Here is a 17777-nt window from a genome sequence, read left to right on the forward strand (position 1 = left end):
GCTGTGTCCCGCTGGTGAGCTGTGTGTGACATGTGTGCATCTCTAATTGAATCCTCTTAAAACTAGTCTGCTTTCTGCTGGTTAACTAGTAACTGAACATGGCTGGCAGAAAACACTACATGACAAAGAAATGTATTTACAAGAATGCTTTTCCAGAAGTGAATAGCTGCTTACAGGTGGGGGCCTTTGATCTAGAGAGGCGTGGTTCCCCTTGCACTTGGCATGCTTTGTGCAGGCTTCTTGGAAGAAATCTCTGAGCTTTGTGTGAAGATCGCTGCTGTCGCAGTGGGTGCAGATGCTTTGTGAGGTTGGCACGTGGTTCATTTGGGTCCAGGAGCTTTCAGTTCTTGCATGCGATGTACCATTCGCAAATGCTACCTTGGTTTAACTCTCCTCCTCACCCTTGCTGCAGGAGAAAGGCCTTTTATGTGCGAAACGTGTGGGAAGAGCTTTGCCTCCAAGGAGTACTTGAAGCACCATAACAGAATCCATACTGGATCCAAACCGTTTAAATGTGAAGTCTGCTTCAGAACATTTGCACAGAGGAACTCGCTTTACCAGCATATCAAGGTTCACACAGGTAGGAGGTGCTCTTTATTTTTGTTTGAAACAAACCACCACGGTGTAAAGACTTAGGTCTCCCAGCTGCACAACTCACATGAGGGATTTCTCAATTAGGATTTCCCACTACTTGAATTCCTACCCAGCAAGGACTCAAGTAAGGGCAAGGTTTGATTCTTGATGTAGAATCAAGAATCTTTGCTTCTGCTAGTACCTCCTTGTGCTTTTTCCTGACTCTTAGGGCCAATCTCTAAAATATTCATCCCTGCTTGGGGAATCAGAAATGCTTTTCTCTTTCCTTGTCTGCCCTCTCAAACTCCCCATCACTGAGCAATAACACAGGTTGCAACTGTTTGTGTTATTTTGATTGTGTAGTAAGTCCTGTGCTTTCTTACCCAGCCCCACCCTATAGGCAGCATCCCTGCTCATGTTCTCCATGCTAACAAAATTCTTGTTTGGCTGCTGTGCCTTGCTCTTTCCTTATTTTGTGGCGTTACTGTAGGGGGAGCAGGGGGCGTTACCAGTAAATAATTAATGCTGACAGGAACATCATCTTGTTCTGGAATGGCATCTCTTTTTTCTGTGACACCACTTGCCTCTGTTTCAAAGGTTTTATGAATCCTCGTTTTTCCCTTAGCCAGGAAAGTAGGAAACAGGAGCCTCTGTAACCCTGTGGTTGTTTCAAAAAGCATTTAATACAGCGAGTGTAATGAGACAGTTTATGACATATTTGGAGTAAACCTTCTGGTTATGAGAAGCTCTAATATTGATGCTCACACAAATTGCCTTGTAAGTAGGCAGAATTTCATTCTGGGACAGGATGTTTAGTTGCTAGTGGAGTAGATAGGTCAGAAGTTGTGGTGGTTTCTGTGGCTGCACAGATCTGTGTGTCAAAGCCAAACCTCCTGTGAGAATCCTGGAGGCACCTCGGTGTTTCCCGAAGGTGTTCTCGGTAGCGCTGATGGAGGCAGGGGCTACGTGAGGTTACCGGGGAGCAGCACCACCATCCGTGTGTCACCCCCGCTGCTGTGCTCCGCTTCCAGGCGAGCGGCCCTACTGCTGTGACCAGTGCGGGAAGCAGTTCACCCAGCTCAATGCCTTGCAGCGGCACCACCGCATACACACCGGGGAGAAGCCCTTCATGTGCAACGCGTGCGGGCGAACCTTCACGGACAAGTCCACCCTCCGGCGGCACACATCGGTAAGGCTCTGCCCTTCCCTTGCCTTCTGCCCTCGAGCCTTCTTTCACAAGCACGCTGATGGGTCTGTATTCTGCCAGACCTCTGCTCTGCCAGGCCTGGAGGGGATTCCTGCAAGTTTTTGTTGGTTTTAGCACATCATCCTCTCTGACAGGGCATTAAAAATAACCCAGTAGTTGCAGTCTGCAGGGAAGCCATGCTCGATCCACTAGGGCATGGCCCATGTAGGTCACACCAATAGCCTGTTCGGTGGCAGATTTGGTCTGTGTCCTCTGAGCGTGTTCCCCATGCAGCTGGGAAGTGACAGGAGAACTCATTTTCAGGGTCAGGCTTTTTGTTGGGCCAGTTCAGTGCTTTACAAAATCAGAGGAACTCACCAGGGACAGGGGTTAGAACCTTGATGTACGCTGCCCTAGCCTGGGGACAGTTCTGGTGTATGGAAAGGGAGACCTTTTCTACCGGAGCTGGGTTCAGGCTTTTGCCTGCCTTTCATCATGTGTTCAACCTTCTGCTGTTTGTTTTCAGATACACGATAAAAACACACCGTGGAAGTCCTTCCTCGTCATTGTTGAAGGAGCAGCTAAGAACGATGAAGGTCACAAAACAGAGCTCCCAGATGAAGACTACGACGTGTCACCTAAAATGCCAGAGAAGCTGCTGTCTTTCTCAGAAAATGGCCACTATCAGAGCTTGGCTGCTGTCCCGGGGAGCGTGACTGCACTGCATGACAGCGGCTCTGCACCAGGGACAGACTGTAAGTCAGACGGGACTCCTGGCCCCCAGGAAGCCCTTACAGCTACCACCCTAAGTGAGCTGACAGTACTGCATACGCAGACAGACTCTATTCAGCCACAGCTTCATGCTCTGGTGAATATAGAATAAATTGGTGTGTTGGGTCTGTCTGAGCTGGAGTCACCTTTTCCCTGCAGCAGCCCGCACAGTGCTGTACTCTGCACTTGTGGCTGGAACAGCACTGATATCACTCCAGTGTTGTGTCTCTTGCTGCGTAGTGCTGGCACAGCATCAGGACTCCTTCCAAGCCCCCAAGAGCCAGCAGGCTGGGGGTGGGCAAGTGATGGGGACGGCACATCGCCAGGGCAGCTGACCTAAACCAACCAAAGGGATATTCACTAACACCTGATGTCACACTCAGCAATAAAAGGGGCTCTCGTGGGGGAGGGGGCTGTTCCCCCTGAACAACCACTACGCGTTTTGAGGCCCTGCTTCCCAGGACGTGGCCGAACACCGTTCGCTGATGGGAAGTAGAGAATAACGTTTTTTCCTCTCTCTCTCTGTGCTTCTGCGCGGACTGATTGTTTCTTTTGTTTCTGTTTTTCCTCCCCATTCCCTTTCCCTTTAACTAAACCTTTCTCATCTCAAACCTCGAGTTCTCTGTGTTGTATTTTCTCCCCCTTCCTCTTTGAGGAGAGGGGGAGTGAGAGAGCGGTTGTGGTGGAGCTCGGCTGCCCACCTGAGTAAAACCACCACAGTCCTTTTTGGCTCTAAAGCCCCCCCCTTTTTATTGCTGAGTGTGACATCAGGTGTTACGGAATATCCCTTTGCCGGGGCAGCTGACCTAAACCAACCAATGTCCCCTCCCCATCACTTGCCCACCCCCAGCCTGCTGGCTCTTTGGGGCTCAGAAGGAGTCCAGCACTACGCAGCAATAGACACAACACTGGAGTGGTATCAGTGCTGCTCCAGCTACGAGTGCAGAGTACAGCACTGTGCGGGCTGCTGCAGGGAAAAGGTGACTCCAGCTCACACAGACCCAACACAGTGGGTGTTACAGATCCAGTTCACGCTGCACGCTTTGTACAGTCCTTTGACTTTGCCAATAACCTGCTGAGGAAACTAGGAGAAGCTACAAAAAGGAAGCAGGACTAAACATGAACGGCATATGCTGGATTACCAGAATTTCCTTTAAAAAAATTATTTACTTCAATGTGTACAGCTCCATCCCCTGAAGGTAGGGTAGAATAACACCAAATCCAGTTTGGTTTCAACTGGATTAGGTTTGTTGGTGAAGGTACCTACGTTCAGATAGGCTGTAAGGAAGGTGCAAGTTTGAGTTGCAGCTGCTTTGATCACACCTGTACAATCAAGAGAAATGATGTGGTGTTTCTCAGCCTGGTAGCTAAGCGATGCAAACTGCCTTTTCCCTAGTGGAAGTAATGATATAAATTAAGTTTTGCTAAATCGCATTTCAGGAAATGTTGGTTTCTCTTTGCTTTCTCCAAAGAGCTAAGCAGTAAGCCAGCTCACTCCTTGGGACTCTGAGTGGGAGCAAGCTTTGGAAAGATCTGGAGTTCCAGAAGTCACGATTCTCTAGTTGCAAAATAGGCAAGTGGAAGCCCAGTGCTTTGTCATACAGGTGGTGGTATTATTTTTACTTTTACTGTGAGACTCAGTGCAGTTTGACACTTGTATTCAGCCAGACAGTCTTTATCTTCCAGCTGCTCCAGCTTACATGAAACTTGGCAATTAAGAGAACAAATTCTCTGTTGTAAAAACATTTATAAAAATGGTACTTGATCTCTACTGGAAAAGCCAGCGTAACAAAACCCCTTGTAGAAAGGCAGCTTACTGGCTTCTTCCTGTTGAGTTGTACCTAAGCTCTTTGCTGCTGGTCCAGCTATGTCAGCAGTGCTCTTTTCTCCACCATCACTTAAGCATCGCTGTTGTGCAGAACTGCAGACCTCCTTGTAAATTAAGTGAAATTCTGGTGGGAAAAGTTAATTGCTGTTTGCTGACAAGTTGCTACAGCTAATTCCATGAGTACAAGTCTCATGAGGTAAATTCAGTTGCAAATGGGAGGGAGCCAGTGTTCCTATGACAAATGGCATTAACACATGCAAATAAGTGAACTATGTTCAAGGCAGTTAGGCCTTGATTTCCCAGGTTCCAAACACCGTGTTTGTAGGATTATGTGGGAATCCGAAGTGCAGTTTTAGGCTGATATTTGTTTAACTTGTCCAAAGTTAGCTATTAAGGGGCAGGCATTAAAAACACAGGTGATAAATGAAGTTGCAGCTCAAAGGGCTTTTCCTAATCACTAAAATTCAGCAGCAATTTCTAGAGCCGTGACGAGGTGCCTAATAAGGAACATGACACAGTGAGCACAGGGGCTGAGGGTTACAAATATGCTTTCTGTTCAACCCACATGCTTAAAACCCTCTGCTTCCCCTAGTCTGCTCCGACATCTGGTGTGTTTGTATTCCTCCACCACCACCAGTCACTGTGAGAATCGTGCTTCAGTTTGAGCATGTCTTACCAAGACAGCGAGATCTTTCCTTCAGTATCTCCTCCTCTTCCCCAAGGAGTTCAGCCCTGGGCTTGCTCCCATCATGTCCAATAGCTGGGAAAAACAGAGAGTTTCTGTCCAGGGTAAGCATGTTGTGTTTCCAGATGCATGGATGTCTGTGCTAACACAGAAGCTGAACGGAAATTAAAGTTAATTTGTCTGACCTCAGATTAACCTCACTGGAGTACTCTAGAAGGGGGGGGTATTTTCCAGGTGCAGGGATGGAAATTTGGAAAAAGGTGGCACTGACTAAGAAGCATTTCACTGGGATGATTCTGGTTTTTGGAAGAAGCTGTGAATCAAAGGCAATTTGCTGGTATGGTTAACTCTTCCAACTCAGAACCAGATTCCCAGTGCCCCCCATGTTAAAAATCTGGAGCATCTGGAGCTCTCCTAATTCATTTTTCTGGTTTGCTATCCTGTTTCTCTTTATTTTAATATCAGTATAGTATTTCCACAGATGCTTTCTCGTCTGAAGCTGTGAGAAAAACTTTCTGAAAGATTACATTAGTGTAAAGGTAAAGCACAATCAAGCCTTATTAGGGCTCATTTTAAGGCTTAGGGGTTGGCAAAGCAATAAAGATATCCAAACTGTGGCAGAGAGCTATTTTTGAACCCTAAAGGGATGTCTGATGTGTTTCCATAGAATCCTAACTTAATCTATAGAAAGGGATTTCTTTTTTAAGAGAATGTTTCCAAGAGGTTATATTTGAAATATTTATTCAAGCACGATGTCCTATTGAAGCTCAGTATTCCCAGTGACCAATGTAAAAGTTTGTAGATATATTTAAAGTCTGAGCATTAGTCTCTGTAGCCAGGGAAGCTTTTGTACTCCATGAATGTACAGAAGTGAGTTACTTGTATGAATTGTTCTTATTAAAATGTTGAAATCTTAACACTGACCTTCCGCTGACTTGGTTGCTATATAAAATGTTTCTGCACCTCGCACACAATGCGTAGATCTCTGTCGCTGTAAGCATCGTGCAGCCTCCTGCACTGCCACTGGTGGGATCAGACAGAACCTGGCTCTGCTGCAGGCACTGGGTGCTGCTCTTCTTCCTCCAGCCCGTCACCCTGCACGAGAGGCCCCCTGCTTCAGAGCAGCACCTGAGGGGCTACACCTTTCCTCACTGTGCCCCGGGCTGCGTGTCCTGGACCTTAACTTGAGCTAAGCCTTAGGATAGGATCCTGAAAAAATAGTGTGACACTTTGGGACATTGCCTATTTGCTGCAAGTGATGTACAACAAGTGAATAAGGGGTGTGACAAGCTCACACACGTGCCTGTGAGCATCCACCTTTATCATCAAACAAAACAAAGAGCAGCACTGCACGTTGGCTTTCATCATCACACCCTACCTACCGTGTTACCGCAGGCTGTAGCTTTATAGCTTGCCTTCTGCATTTTCCAGTAAAGGACATTTGTTGCTATTTCTGTTCATGATTTTCACTTTATTAATGTACAGATTCACACAAAACATTATGTTCTTGCTAAGGCCATTTCATTAATAAGTGTTCTTAGTAGAGAGTTGTGTACCGGGGGGGAATACAGCAGGTTGGCAGATCGTCATTTTAAAACTGTCACAATTTACCACTGCTATACTGGAGGACATGCTGTAGCCTACTTATACAGAAGTAACAATTGTGTTCTAATATTTACTCCAGAGCACAGTAACAGACCACATAACCCCATGGGTACAGTCTTCTGGTCCACCAGCAACATAAGCATCTTACCACAGCTGTGCACAACACTGACAATTGGAAAAATGAAAAAAAAAAAAAAAAGCATAAAATCCTTGTCTTGGTTCAGCGTGACATTAACAAAAGTGAAACCTCACAACCACAGTGTGCCCTCACTGGGGCTCCCACAGTGTTGGATCCAAGTCAAGACAAATCTCACTATGCAAGGGGTTTTTGCTTACCAAGGAAAGAAGCAAATTGAACAAGAAGGGTTCCAATCCTGTCCTACTGCATGTAAGTTCAGCAGCAGTTACAGCTTTGGGTCCTCTTGTACAAAATGAGACCATATATGCAAATAATCCAACTTCTGCTATAAGATTATCTACCTACCACGCTAGCTGTGTCCTAAGCCAAGTGTTTTGTGGCACAAACATGTGAAGAACTGGTAAAGCCATGGAACATGCTGGGAAAATAACACAGTTCTTCCTTCTGATGAGCTAAGCATCTCAGGTGAAGACAGACCAGGACCACAAGCTAAATGGAATTCAAAATATTTCTCTGCCAAGTCTGTGGAATAGATGTACACAGACCAACTTGTTTCAAATTGTAGAGAGAGTTTTGGTGCAAGCAGAGGTTAGTTGTGTAAAAATGCATCTGAGAAATGAGCAAACTGAAGCTGCGTGGAAGACTGAGCATCTTCCCAACTCTTCAATGCACTCACCTTGCCAGTTTTGCAGAGTTCATGGGTCTTGTCTTCACTTTCTGATGCACAGAACAGTCTATGAAAAAATTAGTGACTGGTGAGATCAGTCGGAAAAAAAAAAAGGCATTACCAGGAGAATTTTTGGTTTTCTTTTGCATAAGCAAGCAGTAGATAACAGTACCACTTCAATCGCACTAAAAGTCTGTTAGGTCAACAGGTCAAAGGTTGTACTCCAATAAGTTTCCAGATACAAAACAAATTGAAGAGAAGTATGAAAGCCAGCATTCTGGCTGCCGCAGTGCAAGCAGCCAACTGTTTTATCGGGACAAAAAAGGAGCAGAGTCCCAGCAGTGCCCACCTAACTGTGCATGGGGCTACCACGTCGGTCCTGTGCTGGCCGTGGAGGAGGGCCCACTTAAACAGCATTTGTGCCACACTAAGCAGCCCTTTTTTACTCTTAGCCCAGCAGCAGGGCAACTGAAACACACTTCATCACAGAGAAAATACTAAGTGACAACTCCCTCTGACAAATTGCATAGGATCACAAGTCCCTCAACATACACACCTGAAGAAGGTAGCTTCACCACCACTAGGTTAAACAAAGCATTGCACAGAAGAGCCTTGGTTGCAGACATTTTAAAACATGTTTCTAAAATTACTACAAGAATTTTTAGTGTCTCCATCTTTTCAAAGCACACTCAATTCCTTGGTCACCCACACAACGAAGACAAGATTCCCGTTTAATACCAAGTCTCCTTCAACACCTTTGCACGTCACAGCAACAATGCAGCACAGCTAACAGCAAAAGGGTCAGAAACTAAGAGGTACTGCCTGGCACACACAGAAGACTGGTAGTAGCGACAGCAGGAGGAGTTCATGTAGATGAGAAATTAGAAAAATATATTATTACTTGGGTCTAGTCATCTTGGGGTAGGAGGGATGGGGTGCACCACAAAATAAATAAGTGGAAAAATAGATCCAAGAAAATATAGAAGAGCCTTACATTTCATATTTAGATCTTAGATACAAAATACACAATTAACTAGCTCTACTCCTGACAACTCTTCGGAGGGCTGACACCAATCTAAGCAGTCCTGTCCTCGACGTGTAATGCATTTAGCACTAGGTTGTTACGTATGCTGTATTTATACATGCACACATGTATCTGTATAGGATGGATACACACACATGCACATCGTACCTAAGAGTCACAAAGCCTTTCACTAGCACCATTAAAAAAGCTCAATCATTAAAAAAAACAAGATCCAAAAGGTATCTGGCAGAGGTCCATTTAAAAATAGGAAACAGTAACAACACGGCAACAGAACTGAAGCTATTATTTGTACTGTACGGGCATGGACGAAATATTTACATGCTCAACTCAGTGGTACTGAACCTTAAGACAGAACAGCAGGGGGAAAAAGTAGTTCAAGTGCAAACTTTGGGCTCATCAGCTAACCAAAAACAAAGATTTCTGCCAGCAGTGTTTCTTTCACCCGAGAAAGATCTGCCAGCGATACCCAGAGCAACCTCTCTCATCTACCCATGTTATCACAACAAAGAGCAGGATACTAAAGAAACATATAACTCATTTGTCATATAAGCAACAAAATTAAGCTAGATAGTTTTATCACGTATCCCATAGTGGTCCTTGGCTGTAACACAAGAACAGATTACTTAGGCTGCATGCCACAAATACCACGAACAATTCACTTCAGGTCCCCATCCCCTTCTCCTTGAATTGACTTTTTGATGCGAAGCAACATGGTTGTAAGCCACTGATCCAACCGCGATATTGAATCAAATTCTTTCACCTATTAAAGAAAAAAAAAAAAGGAGCAGCTGAAGGTAACATGTTAGAAAGCACAGATGCTATACTGCTGCAAAAGGCGCATTCTGCATTTCTCAAAGCATGTTCTTTTAAACCTTTTACTCTTCCCAAGGTAAAAAAAATAAATATAATACACAAAGAACTATAAGCCATTGTCGGGCACAGGAAGGGGTTGGCATAAACCCCATGAATAAGTGGCGGTATCTTTATTAGAATGATTTGTTTCTCACTCTGAGTTAAAGTACTACATTTGGGACTTAGAGCACATGCTGGAAGCAGCTCTGCTATTTTCTACCTCCTCCTCCTGGACGTTTCGTGGCAGGACGGGGAAGCCTGCCTGCTGTTTTGCCCCCCTGGACTCTCAGCTCCAAGCAAGGTCGCTGTGCTCAGAGCTCAGGCCTCCGGTTACCAAACACGTAACACAGCACACCAAAACCAAGACAAAAGGGGAGGCCGCATCACAGAGCCCCAGAAACAGCCAGCCATACAACACCCAAACACTGGTACTTACAGCCTCGGTGTATGCCTCGCAGTTCTGCTCCTCATGGGCTTCCAGCAGTTTCTAGGAAAACACCGTAGGAAACTTAGAAAATGCTACTGCGTGCTCCATGCAGCTGGTGCACGAGCCTCTCCTTGAACCCAGGAAGGGGGACTGCAGTACACCGCCTCCCCAGCCCCATACCTCCAGCAGCAGCACCTTTGTAACCCGTTAAAACGCCAACCCAGATTTTTTTTTATTTTTTATTTTTTTTAAGTTAACCAGAATATCATATTTCTGCTGTTGCCACTCCCACAAGCTTGGTATAAATCCCATGCAAAGTGAGCCTGATGTCCTCTAAAATGTTTCAGTAAAAGACCAAAGACATGGCAAGGTGAAAAAGCACAAAGCAAAGGGCAGTATGCATTTCCAAACACGAGAGTGTTATTTTAACATTGGCTTTACTTACTTTCAATAGCTTGCATTCCCGTGAATCTGTGAACGCTGGGAACATTTCTTCATATTTCTCAAGAGCAAGCTGAAAGAGAGAAGCACACCCTTAAGCTCTTTTCACACACAGCTCCTTGCTTTTTATTTCAGTTTTCGCCTTCTAGTCCTGAAACCACAGAGAGAGCTCGAGAAAGTATTCACAGCAAATCCAAGCATGCAGGGAAATGAAGAGGCAAGCTCAGAATCTGGCCTCAATCTGGCCAGAGGTGGCTTTGGTTTGAGATATCACTCAGGTATGAACAAAGCAGGGACACAGACTGAAAGCAGAGCAGAAAGAAGGAAAACTCCCTGCATGCAACACAGCAGCTTTCTGAGCCGGGTGCTTATAAGGAGAATCTGCAACGCGTGCCCCAATTTACCTCTGCACCTCCCACTCCAGAAGCGCTGGGGCTCACCCTTAATTCCGCCCACACTGGTGGTTTTTGGTGTTTTGGTCATTTGAGCCCAGCAAACATCAGGTGAGAGCATCAGCTACGTGCTGGCCATTGCCCTCGCCCTGCTCTGTGCAGTTGTTCCCTGCTGCTCTTCCAGAACAGAAGTGGTGCACGGGAATTGATGCTGCAGCCTGGGCAGGAGCCACGCAGACCCCTGCACCTGCAAAACCAACGGCCCGAGCCCACTGACCTTGGCATTCAGCTCGTCCACAATGAAGTGGCACAGAGCGGCCTTGAAGAAATATTCCTTCGCGCTGTACTTGAGCAAAGGGTTATCCATCGTGTTTGTTCCGACCTATGCGTAAAAAAGACATTATTAGAGTCAGGAAAGAAAACTGCATCGTTAAGAACTGAATTAAAAACATGACAGCTGAGTAAAATTAGACAGCACCCCACAGCTGTCTGCAAAACGTCAGTGGCTGCAGAAAGCTTTTGGGCAGCCAGCCAGAGTCCAAGTGCCCCAAAGAGCAGTTTGAGACCCACAGGCAGCCCGGGGCTCACCGCCTGCGCTGCCCTGGCTCGGGGTTCCACCCTGGGGCCTCGGGGCTGCCCGTCTGAGGCAGAACAGGGAAAGCAAAGTCCGCTCCGTGACAGCCTGCTCCACCGTTAGCCCCCCAGAAACACAAAAGCACCACTGCCGGTGTTCCCAGGTCAATATTGGACACAAAGGTGGAGCGCTCACCTGCTCGTAGATTTCTATCGCCTTCTGGTACTGCTCCAGCTGCGCGGCGTAGGCGGCGACCTTCAGCAGACACTTGTTGGCAGAACTGCAAGCAATACCACCACCTGCTAAGTGCTCTCCTGTGGGAGAGCATCCGTGCCCTGCTATCTCTCAGCACTCTGGTACTTAGCGTATAGAACAGCGGGACCCAGAAGCTGCAAATTAGGAGATTTTTTTTTTTTTTTTTTTATGGCTGAAATTAATACAGGTGGAAAAGGATGAACACCTTCTGTTCAGCATGGACCACAGTTCAGACACCGTTCAACCCCTCCGTGCTTTCTGTGCACCCAAAATGGGCATCCCAAGCCAGACAAGTCTTATCTTGGGGTGAGAACACAGAAATTCTTTAGAAACAGCTGGCATGAAGCAGGCACGGGCACCCCAAGGTATCAAAGCTGCAAAGCTTCAAATATTTACGTAGAATTTGGGCATCTTATCAAAGGACATTTTAGAAGGGCCTGTTGGGTGAGGCATGTAAGCAAGTGTGCAATCTAGGACAAATCCCCATTTCTGACCCCTCCCGGCTCCAAGTGACCATTTCACAGAGACCACTTACCTGTTGGACTCCTCTCCTTTGTAATAGTCCGCAGCCTGCTCGTAGTGTGCAATCGCCTGGGGACAGAAATGTTACGCTTGAAAACCACTTCTAAATTACAGTTTGGGGTTAGATCAGTGTACAGGGACCACCTTCCACTCTGCAGATGAAAGGGGCGAGATGACAGCACGCTGCAGCACTTCTGGTGAAGCGAGGCACCCACCAAACTCAAAACATAAAGCTGCCCTTGAAAATTGGACTGCATACTCGTTAACGGCTCCAAGCTCCACAGCACGTTTAATAAAGGTGACACAGCTGGTGAGGTCTTGACTCCAGGCATTTAAAACCACAGTGCAGCAAGGCTGCTGCCGGTTTTGCCACGCTATGGTAAATATTTTAGCAGAACTGTCCTGGCGCAGCAGTGCTCACTTGAAGTGGTGCTGCACATGGAGAGTGAATGCTGGAGTCACTAAGGTAGGTGGATAGGACCCGGTGAAGTGGAGCTGAAGAGGCAAATGGTTTTCTAGAACACAGTACCTAGGGACTGGAAATTTTTGTCCTGCAAACTTCAAGCAGAGAAAGATTTGCAGCTGGAAAAGCTGCTGGATGCTTGATGTGATCCTGATCACATCACATCCTGATCCAGGTGCGGGCTTCCTGCTGGAGGAGCTCTGTTACGGGAACTAACTTCAGCTACCTTCAAACTGGGGGTGACCTGCACGCACTCTTGTCTGACAGGAGATGAGTTTTGGCAGCTGTGCTGGCCCCGGCGCTGCTCTGGCCGGGCAGGGAAATGCAGCCGCGCCTGCAGCACCCGCAGAGCAGTGCCGGCAGGGTTTGCCATCCTCACCTTCTCAATGTCTACCAGCTCGGCCTCGTAGATCTCCGCGATGGTGATGTGATGCTTGGCAGCGATGGTGAACCGCCCCTGGGGAAGAGAAAAGGTGACGTGAGAGGGGGGCTCCCCCAGTGCCCCGCACACACGCCGTCACAGAACGGCCGCGCCTCTTCCAACCACACGCACGGCACCCATCCACCCGCGAGCAGCCAGTGCAGCTCCTTACCATGTCGGTGTAGATATCAATAGCTGCATTTAAGCAGTTGATGGCCTCTGCAGCATGAGTGTTCAGGAAAAACAACACAAAGTCAGCCAAGGCGTCAGAGCCCCCACTTCAACACCTCCCCCCTCCAAAGCCAGCTCTCAGGAACATTTCTCTGCACGGGATCACGGCACTGCTTCTTAAATCAGTACCTGCTTACACGTGTACGTGTGTGCACGTGGAATGACTGACACAGCGTTCCCCAGGGATTGAGCACGTTATGCTCCTCACCCCATCCCAATTCAGCCACCCCAAACACCCAGCAGAAGCCCTGCCAGCGAGTGCTACCTGGTGATTAGGATGGGCAAAACACAAACAACTTGCAGCCCTCAGTCACCAGGCTGCATCCCTAAACACAGCAAAACTCACAACACCAGGCTTGTAAACACAAGGGGCTGCTATTTTCTAGGATTTTTTTTTTTTTCCCTCCCACGCTTACAGAACAGTGACATCAGCCCTGAGTGGTTTCTTCAGAGCTCTGCAACAGCTCTCTGGCATGGGAAAGCACCAGTAACGCTCCTGGGCTGCTTTGTCTGCGCACACTCAGCCATGATACCGGGCTCCCAGAAAACCACAACCCTGCTCTGCACAGCCAGACTGGAGCAAGGCAGACCATTTATCCTTTTATCCCAACACCAGCAGAGGTCCATCTGTTTCCCTCCTGCCTCCCCTCTGCCACGTGGTGGCACCCAAAGTGCCACCCAGACCCGAGACCCTCCTCGGACAGGTGAATGTTTCTCCAAAACCAAGCTAAAGCAGGAAGCAAACTGCACCAGCGCGTCCCTCAGCACGCTTCTGCCTGGGGTCTCTCCAAAGCTTATCAAGGACAGCATCAGAGACAGCGAGAGAGCAGCTGGAGGAGAGGCCAGCTCAGCACGTGCTGGTCCAGGCCGCAGACCGAGGGGATGCTGACTAGGTCCCATCATCCCAAATAGTCCCCCAACTCCTGCTTCATTATGCGGTGCCATCTCCTTGCATAGGAGAGGTGCAGAGCATCCCTTCCCCAGGCTCTCATACCCCGTTTTCCCCTGAGGATGTCTCCTGACTTCTCTCCTCTCCACGCCTGCCATCCCAGCTGCAGAGCCAAGTTCTGCGAGTAACATTACATTTTAGTAATTATCTTTCCTGACTGCTTTTAAGAGGGAGAGGCCCAGGCGATATTAAGGCTTTCCAGCAGCCTGCACTGAGGATCTGCAGGCACACAGAGCAGCTGACTACGAAAGCCTCGGCGCACCAGCTCCTACGCAACTAAGAAGATTTGCACGCCACAATCCCGGATTTTACCCCCCTTACCTTGTGGGTCTGCTTTTTTGTAGGCGTTCCCAGCGTCCACAAAACTGGTGGCCGAATCGTGCTTGCTCTGCAGCTGCATGTGCAGTTTGGCCGCCTGGCAGAAGGCATTTCCTGCAGCTGGGACAGATCACACAGCCACCCGCTGCACCCTGTGCTCCTGCCGAGCGAGCAGAACTGCAGCAAAATGACAAAACCCGGCGCTCCCCAAGGACCCGGCAAGTTTTGGAGGTGCAACCACCCCAAAGGTGTTTTCAGCCCGCTTCAGCATCCAGTCCCACAGTGAGAGGAGCAAGCCCAGGGCAGTGCCTTTAGCAGGCTTCCCCGCAGGCTGCCAGCTTCGGTTGGGCGATGATAAACTACACCCAGATGGGTAATCGAACGTAAACATCCAGGTCACCCCTCTTTGCCCACCCTCCCGGTATTTTAAATCACTGGGCAGAGCTCAGAAATCCCATCGCCACAGCGATAATCCCCACGGAGACAGCCCGGGAGGCACAGCTGCACCACAAGAATTTGCAGGGAAATGCTCGCCATGAACCCCCCCCACACACCCCCCCAGCATCTCCACATTTCAACCGGGGCCAAAATGTTTCCCCCGCATCCCTTTCGCAGCCAGGACGGCCACCCCGAGCAGGAGCAGGGTGAGGTGTTGAGGTGTTACACCACAGAGTTTCTGGCAGGGGCAGCCGGGCCCGCAGGCAGGCTGCGATGAGCGGCCTGGGCTGTACTCACCGCTCCAGTTTTTGGCTATCTTGAACATGTTCGCAGCCCTGGTGTACATCTCGCAGGCTTCCTCCACACGGGTGTTGCCCCTGGAAGAGAGCAGAGCCCGTCACTGCCTGCTGGAGTGAAACACGGCCCTGAAACGGGGCCGGGAGCTCAACCAGGCCTCGCTGGGGTGACCCGGCCTGCTGCAGGTGGCTGCCCGGCTGTGCCACGCTCGGGGCTTGCCTCCTCTGTTAATTAAAGGCAGGTTTCTTCACAGGCTTACTGCTGCCTTCAATCACACGGAGTCCTCCTGACGCCCTGGCCGAGCCAGCCTAGCTGGAGGGAAGCCGGGGAGAAAAGCCCCGGTTTTGCCTCTTTTTTCCTCCTCCTCCTGACAGACAATCACATTTCATTCCTAAGCACAGCCAGCTTCTTAGGCCCGCTTTTCCTGCCCTTGCAAGAGGCGTTTTGCACAAATTGCAGCCAAAAGAGGCGCGAGGTAAAGGGAAACCCCCACAAAACACCCAAAACGGGCCGCTTTCTGCTCCCAGCACAAAGGAAAAAGGAATTAAACCCAAATTGAAATGCAGGCAGTGGCCGCCACGCAGAACAACCCCGAGCAACCACTGCTGGGACAGCAGAGCCCAAGCAGAACCTCTCACGAGGGGACAAGGCCAGGAGAGCGTTTGACCCTTTTTCTTCCGCCCAAAGCTTGTTTAGGAATCACTCGAGTCTATTTTTAGCCCAAGAAAATTCGAAATTCGCCTCTCGAATCTGCTGGCTCACGCCGAGGGTTTGAGGGCAGCCAGGATTACGCCCGGAGCCCGCCCCGCCTGCTGCATCGGCCTCAGGGCAGCGAGGAATTTATTTGTACAACTTCTGCTTCGGGGCTGGGGGCACTCCATTTTTCCAGGCTGTGGTTTAAAAACGTCAAAGCCTCCGTGGCAGCGTCACCAGAAACGCTCTTTTCTTTAAGCAGCTATTTTTAAAATGGCACGCGGAATAAAGCTGGAGGGAGACGGAGCTCCTGGCTTTCCAGAGCCCTTCCAGACACAGCTCCCTCGCCCCCACAAATACCTGCTCTAAAAGAAAAGCCAGGCTGGGTGCAGCAGCAAAGGAAGCTTTGCGATTTTCCCCCGGCTTTTCGTGCCGGTCTCATCCCTGAGCAAAGTTCAAGCCGAGTCCTGCTTTCAAGACAAAGTCTCCGAATTGCGATTTCAGCAAAATTTCCTTGAGGACATGAAATCCTCGGGCGATTCCCCACAGCGGAGCTCCTCTAGACCGAGGGACGCCTTTGGCACCCCTCCATCCCCCCTGTACCGTGCCGTTTGGGGGTCCCTCGAGCTGCAGCCGCTCTCTGGGTCGCATTGCTGCAGTGACACCGCTCCGAAAAGCCCCCTGCGAGCGCTGCAGCTTGTAGGGCCGAGGGCTCTGCCCCTCGCTGTCGCACAGGGACGGGGAATTATTCAGCAAAATATGGCTCTGGGCTGCAGAACAGCCAAGCTGCCGGCGCGGGGGGCTCCAGCTGCTTGGAGTTGGGCACCAGGCCGGGGATGGCAACCCCAGCAGGGGATGCGCCGCCAGCCCCGCTCACGCCTGCTCGGCAGCAGCGCTGCAGCAGCGATGCTGCAAAGGAGCTCGCCCCTCTTTCCGGGGGGCACCCCTCGGATGCTTTCTGGGGAGAAGCGGCCCTTTTCCTGGGCAAACCCTGGGGAGGGCCAGAGCCCTTTAGGGCCAACCTTAGGGCCGCCAGCTCAACCCCCCCCCCCTATGGGGGGTATTGCACCCTGCTTTGCACCCCTGGCTTTGCACGCACCCCCCCCCCTTTTTTTTTTTTTTTTGTTTTTTTTTTCATCCCACCCGTTTGCACGCCGTTTTTTGCCCCTCGCCGTCCTTTTTGCACAAGCCCCAAGGATAACGCCGCCCCCCCCCCCCCAGCTCACCCGAAGAGCCCCCGCAGGAAGGAGTGCGAGCCCTTCACCCGCTTCTCGGCCTCGGCCATCAGCTGCACGGCCTCCCGCTCCTTGCCCGTGCTGTCCATCGCGGCGCAGCTCACGGCCAGGCCAGGCCCGGCACTGTCTCCTCCTCCTCCTCCTCCTCCTCCTCCGGAGGCGCGGCCCCGGCGGGCGCGTGCACGGGGCAGAGCAGGGTGCGCGCTGCGCGCCGCAGGGTGCTGCAGGGCATGCAGGCTGCACCGGGCAGGATACACGCGGCGGGGGGCACCGGCTGCAGCGTGCAGGGGGCGCGGTGCACCGTGCACAATGCCCCTGCTGCAACGGTGCACCTTGCACAATGCACAAGCTGCACCTTGCACAACGCGCACGCTGCACCTTGCACAATGCACGCGGTGCACCTTGCACAATGCGCACGCTGCACCTTGCACAATGCACACGCTGCACCTTGCACAATGCACGCGGTGCACCTTGCACAATGCGCGCGCTGCACCTTGCACAATGCACGCGGTGCACCTTGCACAATGCGCACGCTGCACCTTGCACAATGCACACGCTGCACCTTGCACAATGCACGCGGTGCACCTTGCACAATGCGCACGCTGCACCTTGCACAACGCGCACACTGCACCTTGCACAATGCACACGCTGCACCTTGCACAATGCTCACATTGCACCTTGCACAATGCACACAGTGCACCTTGCACAATGCGCACACTGCACCTTGCACAATGCGCACACTGCACCTTGCACAATGCGCATGGTGCACC

At 50.0% G+C, this 17777-nt stretch overlaps 2 protein-coding genes across 3 annotated transcripts in view; one reads left to right on the forward strand and one right to left on the reverse strand.

Moving 5' to 3' along the window:
• Nucleotides 1–6855, forward strand: part of GZF1 (GDNF inducible zinc finger protein 1) — a 24519-nt gene extending 17664 nt beyond the window's left edge. Inside the window, exons 5-8 of one of the 2 annotated variants that reach the window (XM_068675183.1) lie at nt 413–580; nt 1605–1762; nt 2286–2655; nt 3553–6855. In XM_068675183.1, coding sequence (XP_068531284.1) covers nt 413–580; nt 1605–1762; nt 2286–2642 — 683 coding nt within the window. In that variant the 3' untranslated portion in view covers nt 2643–2655; nt 3553–6855. Of the gene's footprint in view, nt 1–412; nt 581–1604; nt 1763–2285 lie in introns of both variants that reach the window. The other variant, XM_068675182.1, reaches the window with a different exon arrangement.
• On the reverse strand, nt 6484–17166 carry NAPB (NSF attachment protein beta). The gene is made up of 11 exons (XM_068675184.1): nt 16999–17166; nt 15080–15159; nt 14348–14464; nt 13019–13065; nt 12805–12882; nt 11976–12031; nt 11381–11465; nt 10889–10993; nt 10224–10292; nt 9788–9838; nt 6484–9259 (listed from the first exon to the last, which is right to left on the reverse strand). The coding sequence occupies exons 1-11, from the start codon at nt 17094–17096 to the stop codon at nt 9155–9157; spliced, it is 891 nt and encodes a 296-aa protein (XP_068531285.1). The 5' UTR covers nt 17097–17166; the 3' UTR covers nt 6484–9154.
• Between the last annotated feature and the right edge of the window lie 611 nt (nt 17167–17777).

This window comes from Anas acuta, chromosome 3 (genome assembly GCF_963932015.1).
Source record: "Anas acuta chromosome 3, bAnaAcu1.1, whole genome shotgun sequence".
Classification (NCBI taxonomy): domain Eukaryota; kingdom Metazoa; phylum Chordata; class Aves; order Anseriformes; family Anatidae; genus Anas; species Anas acuta.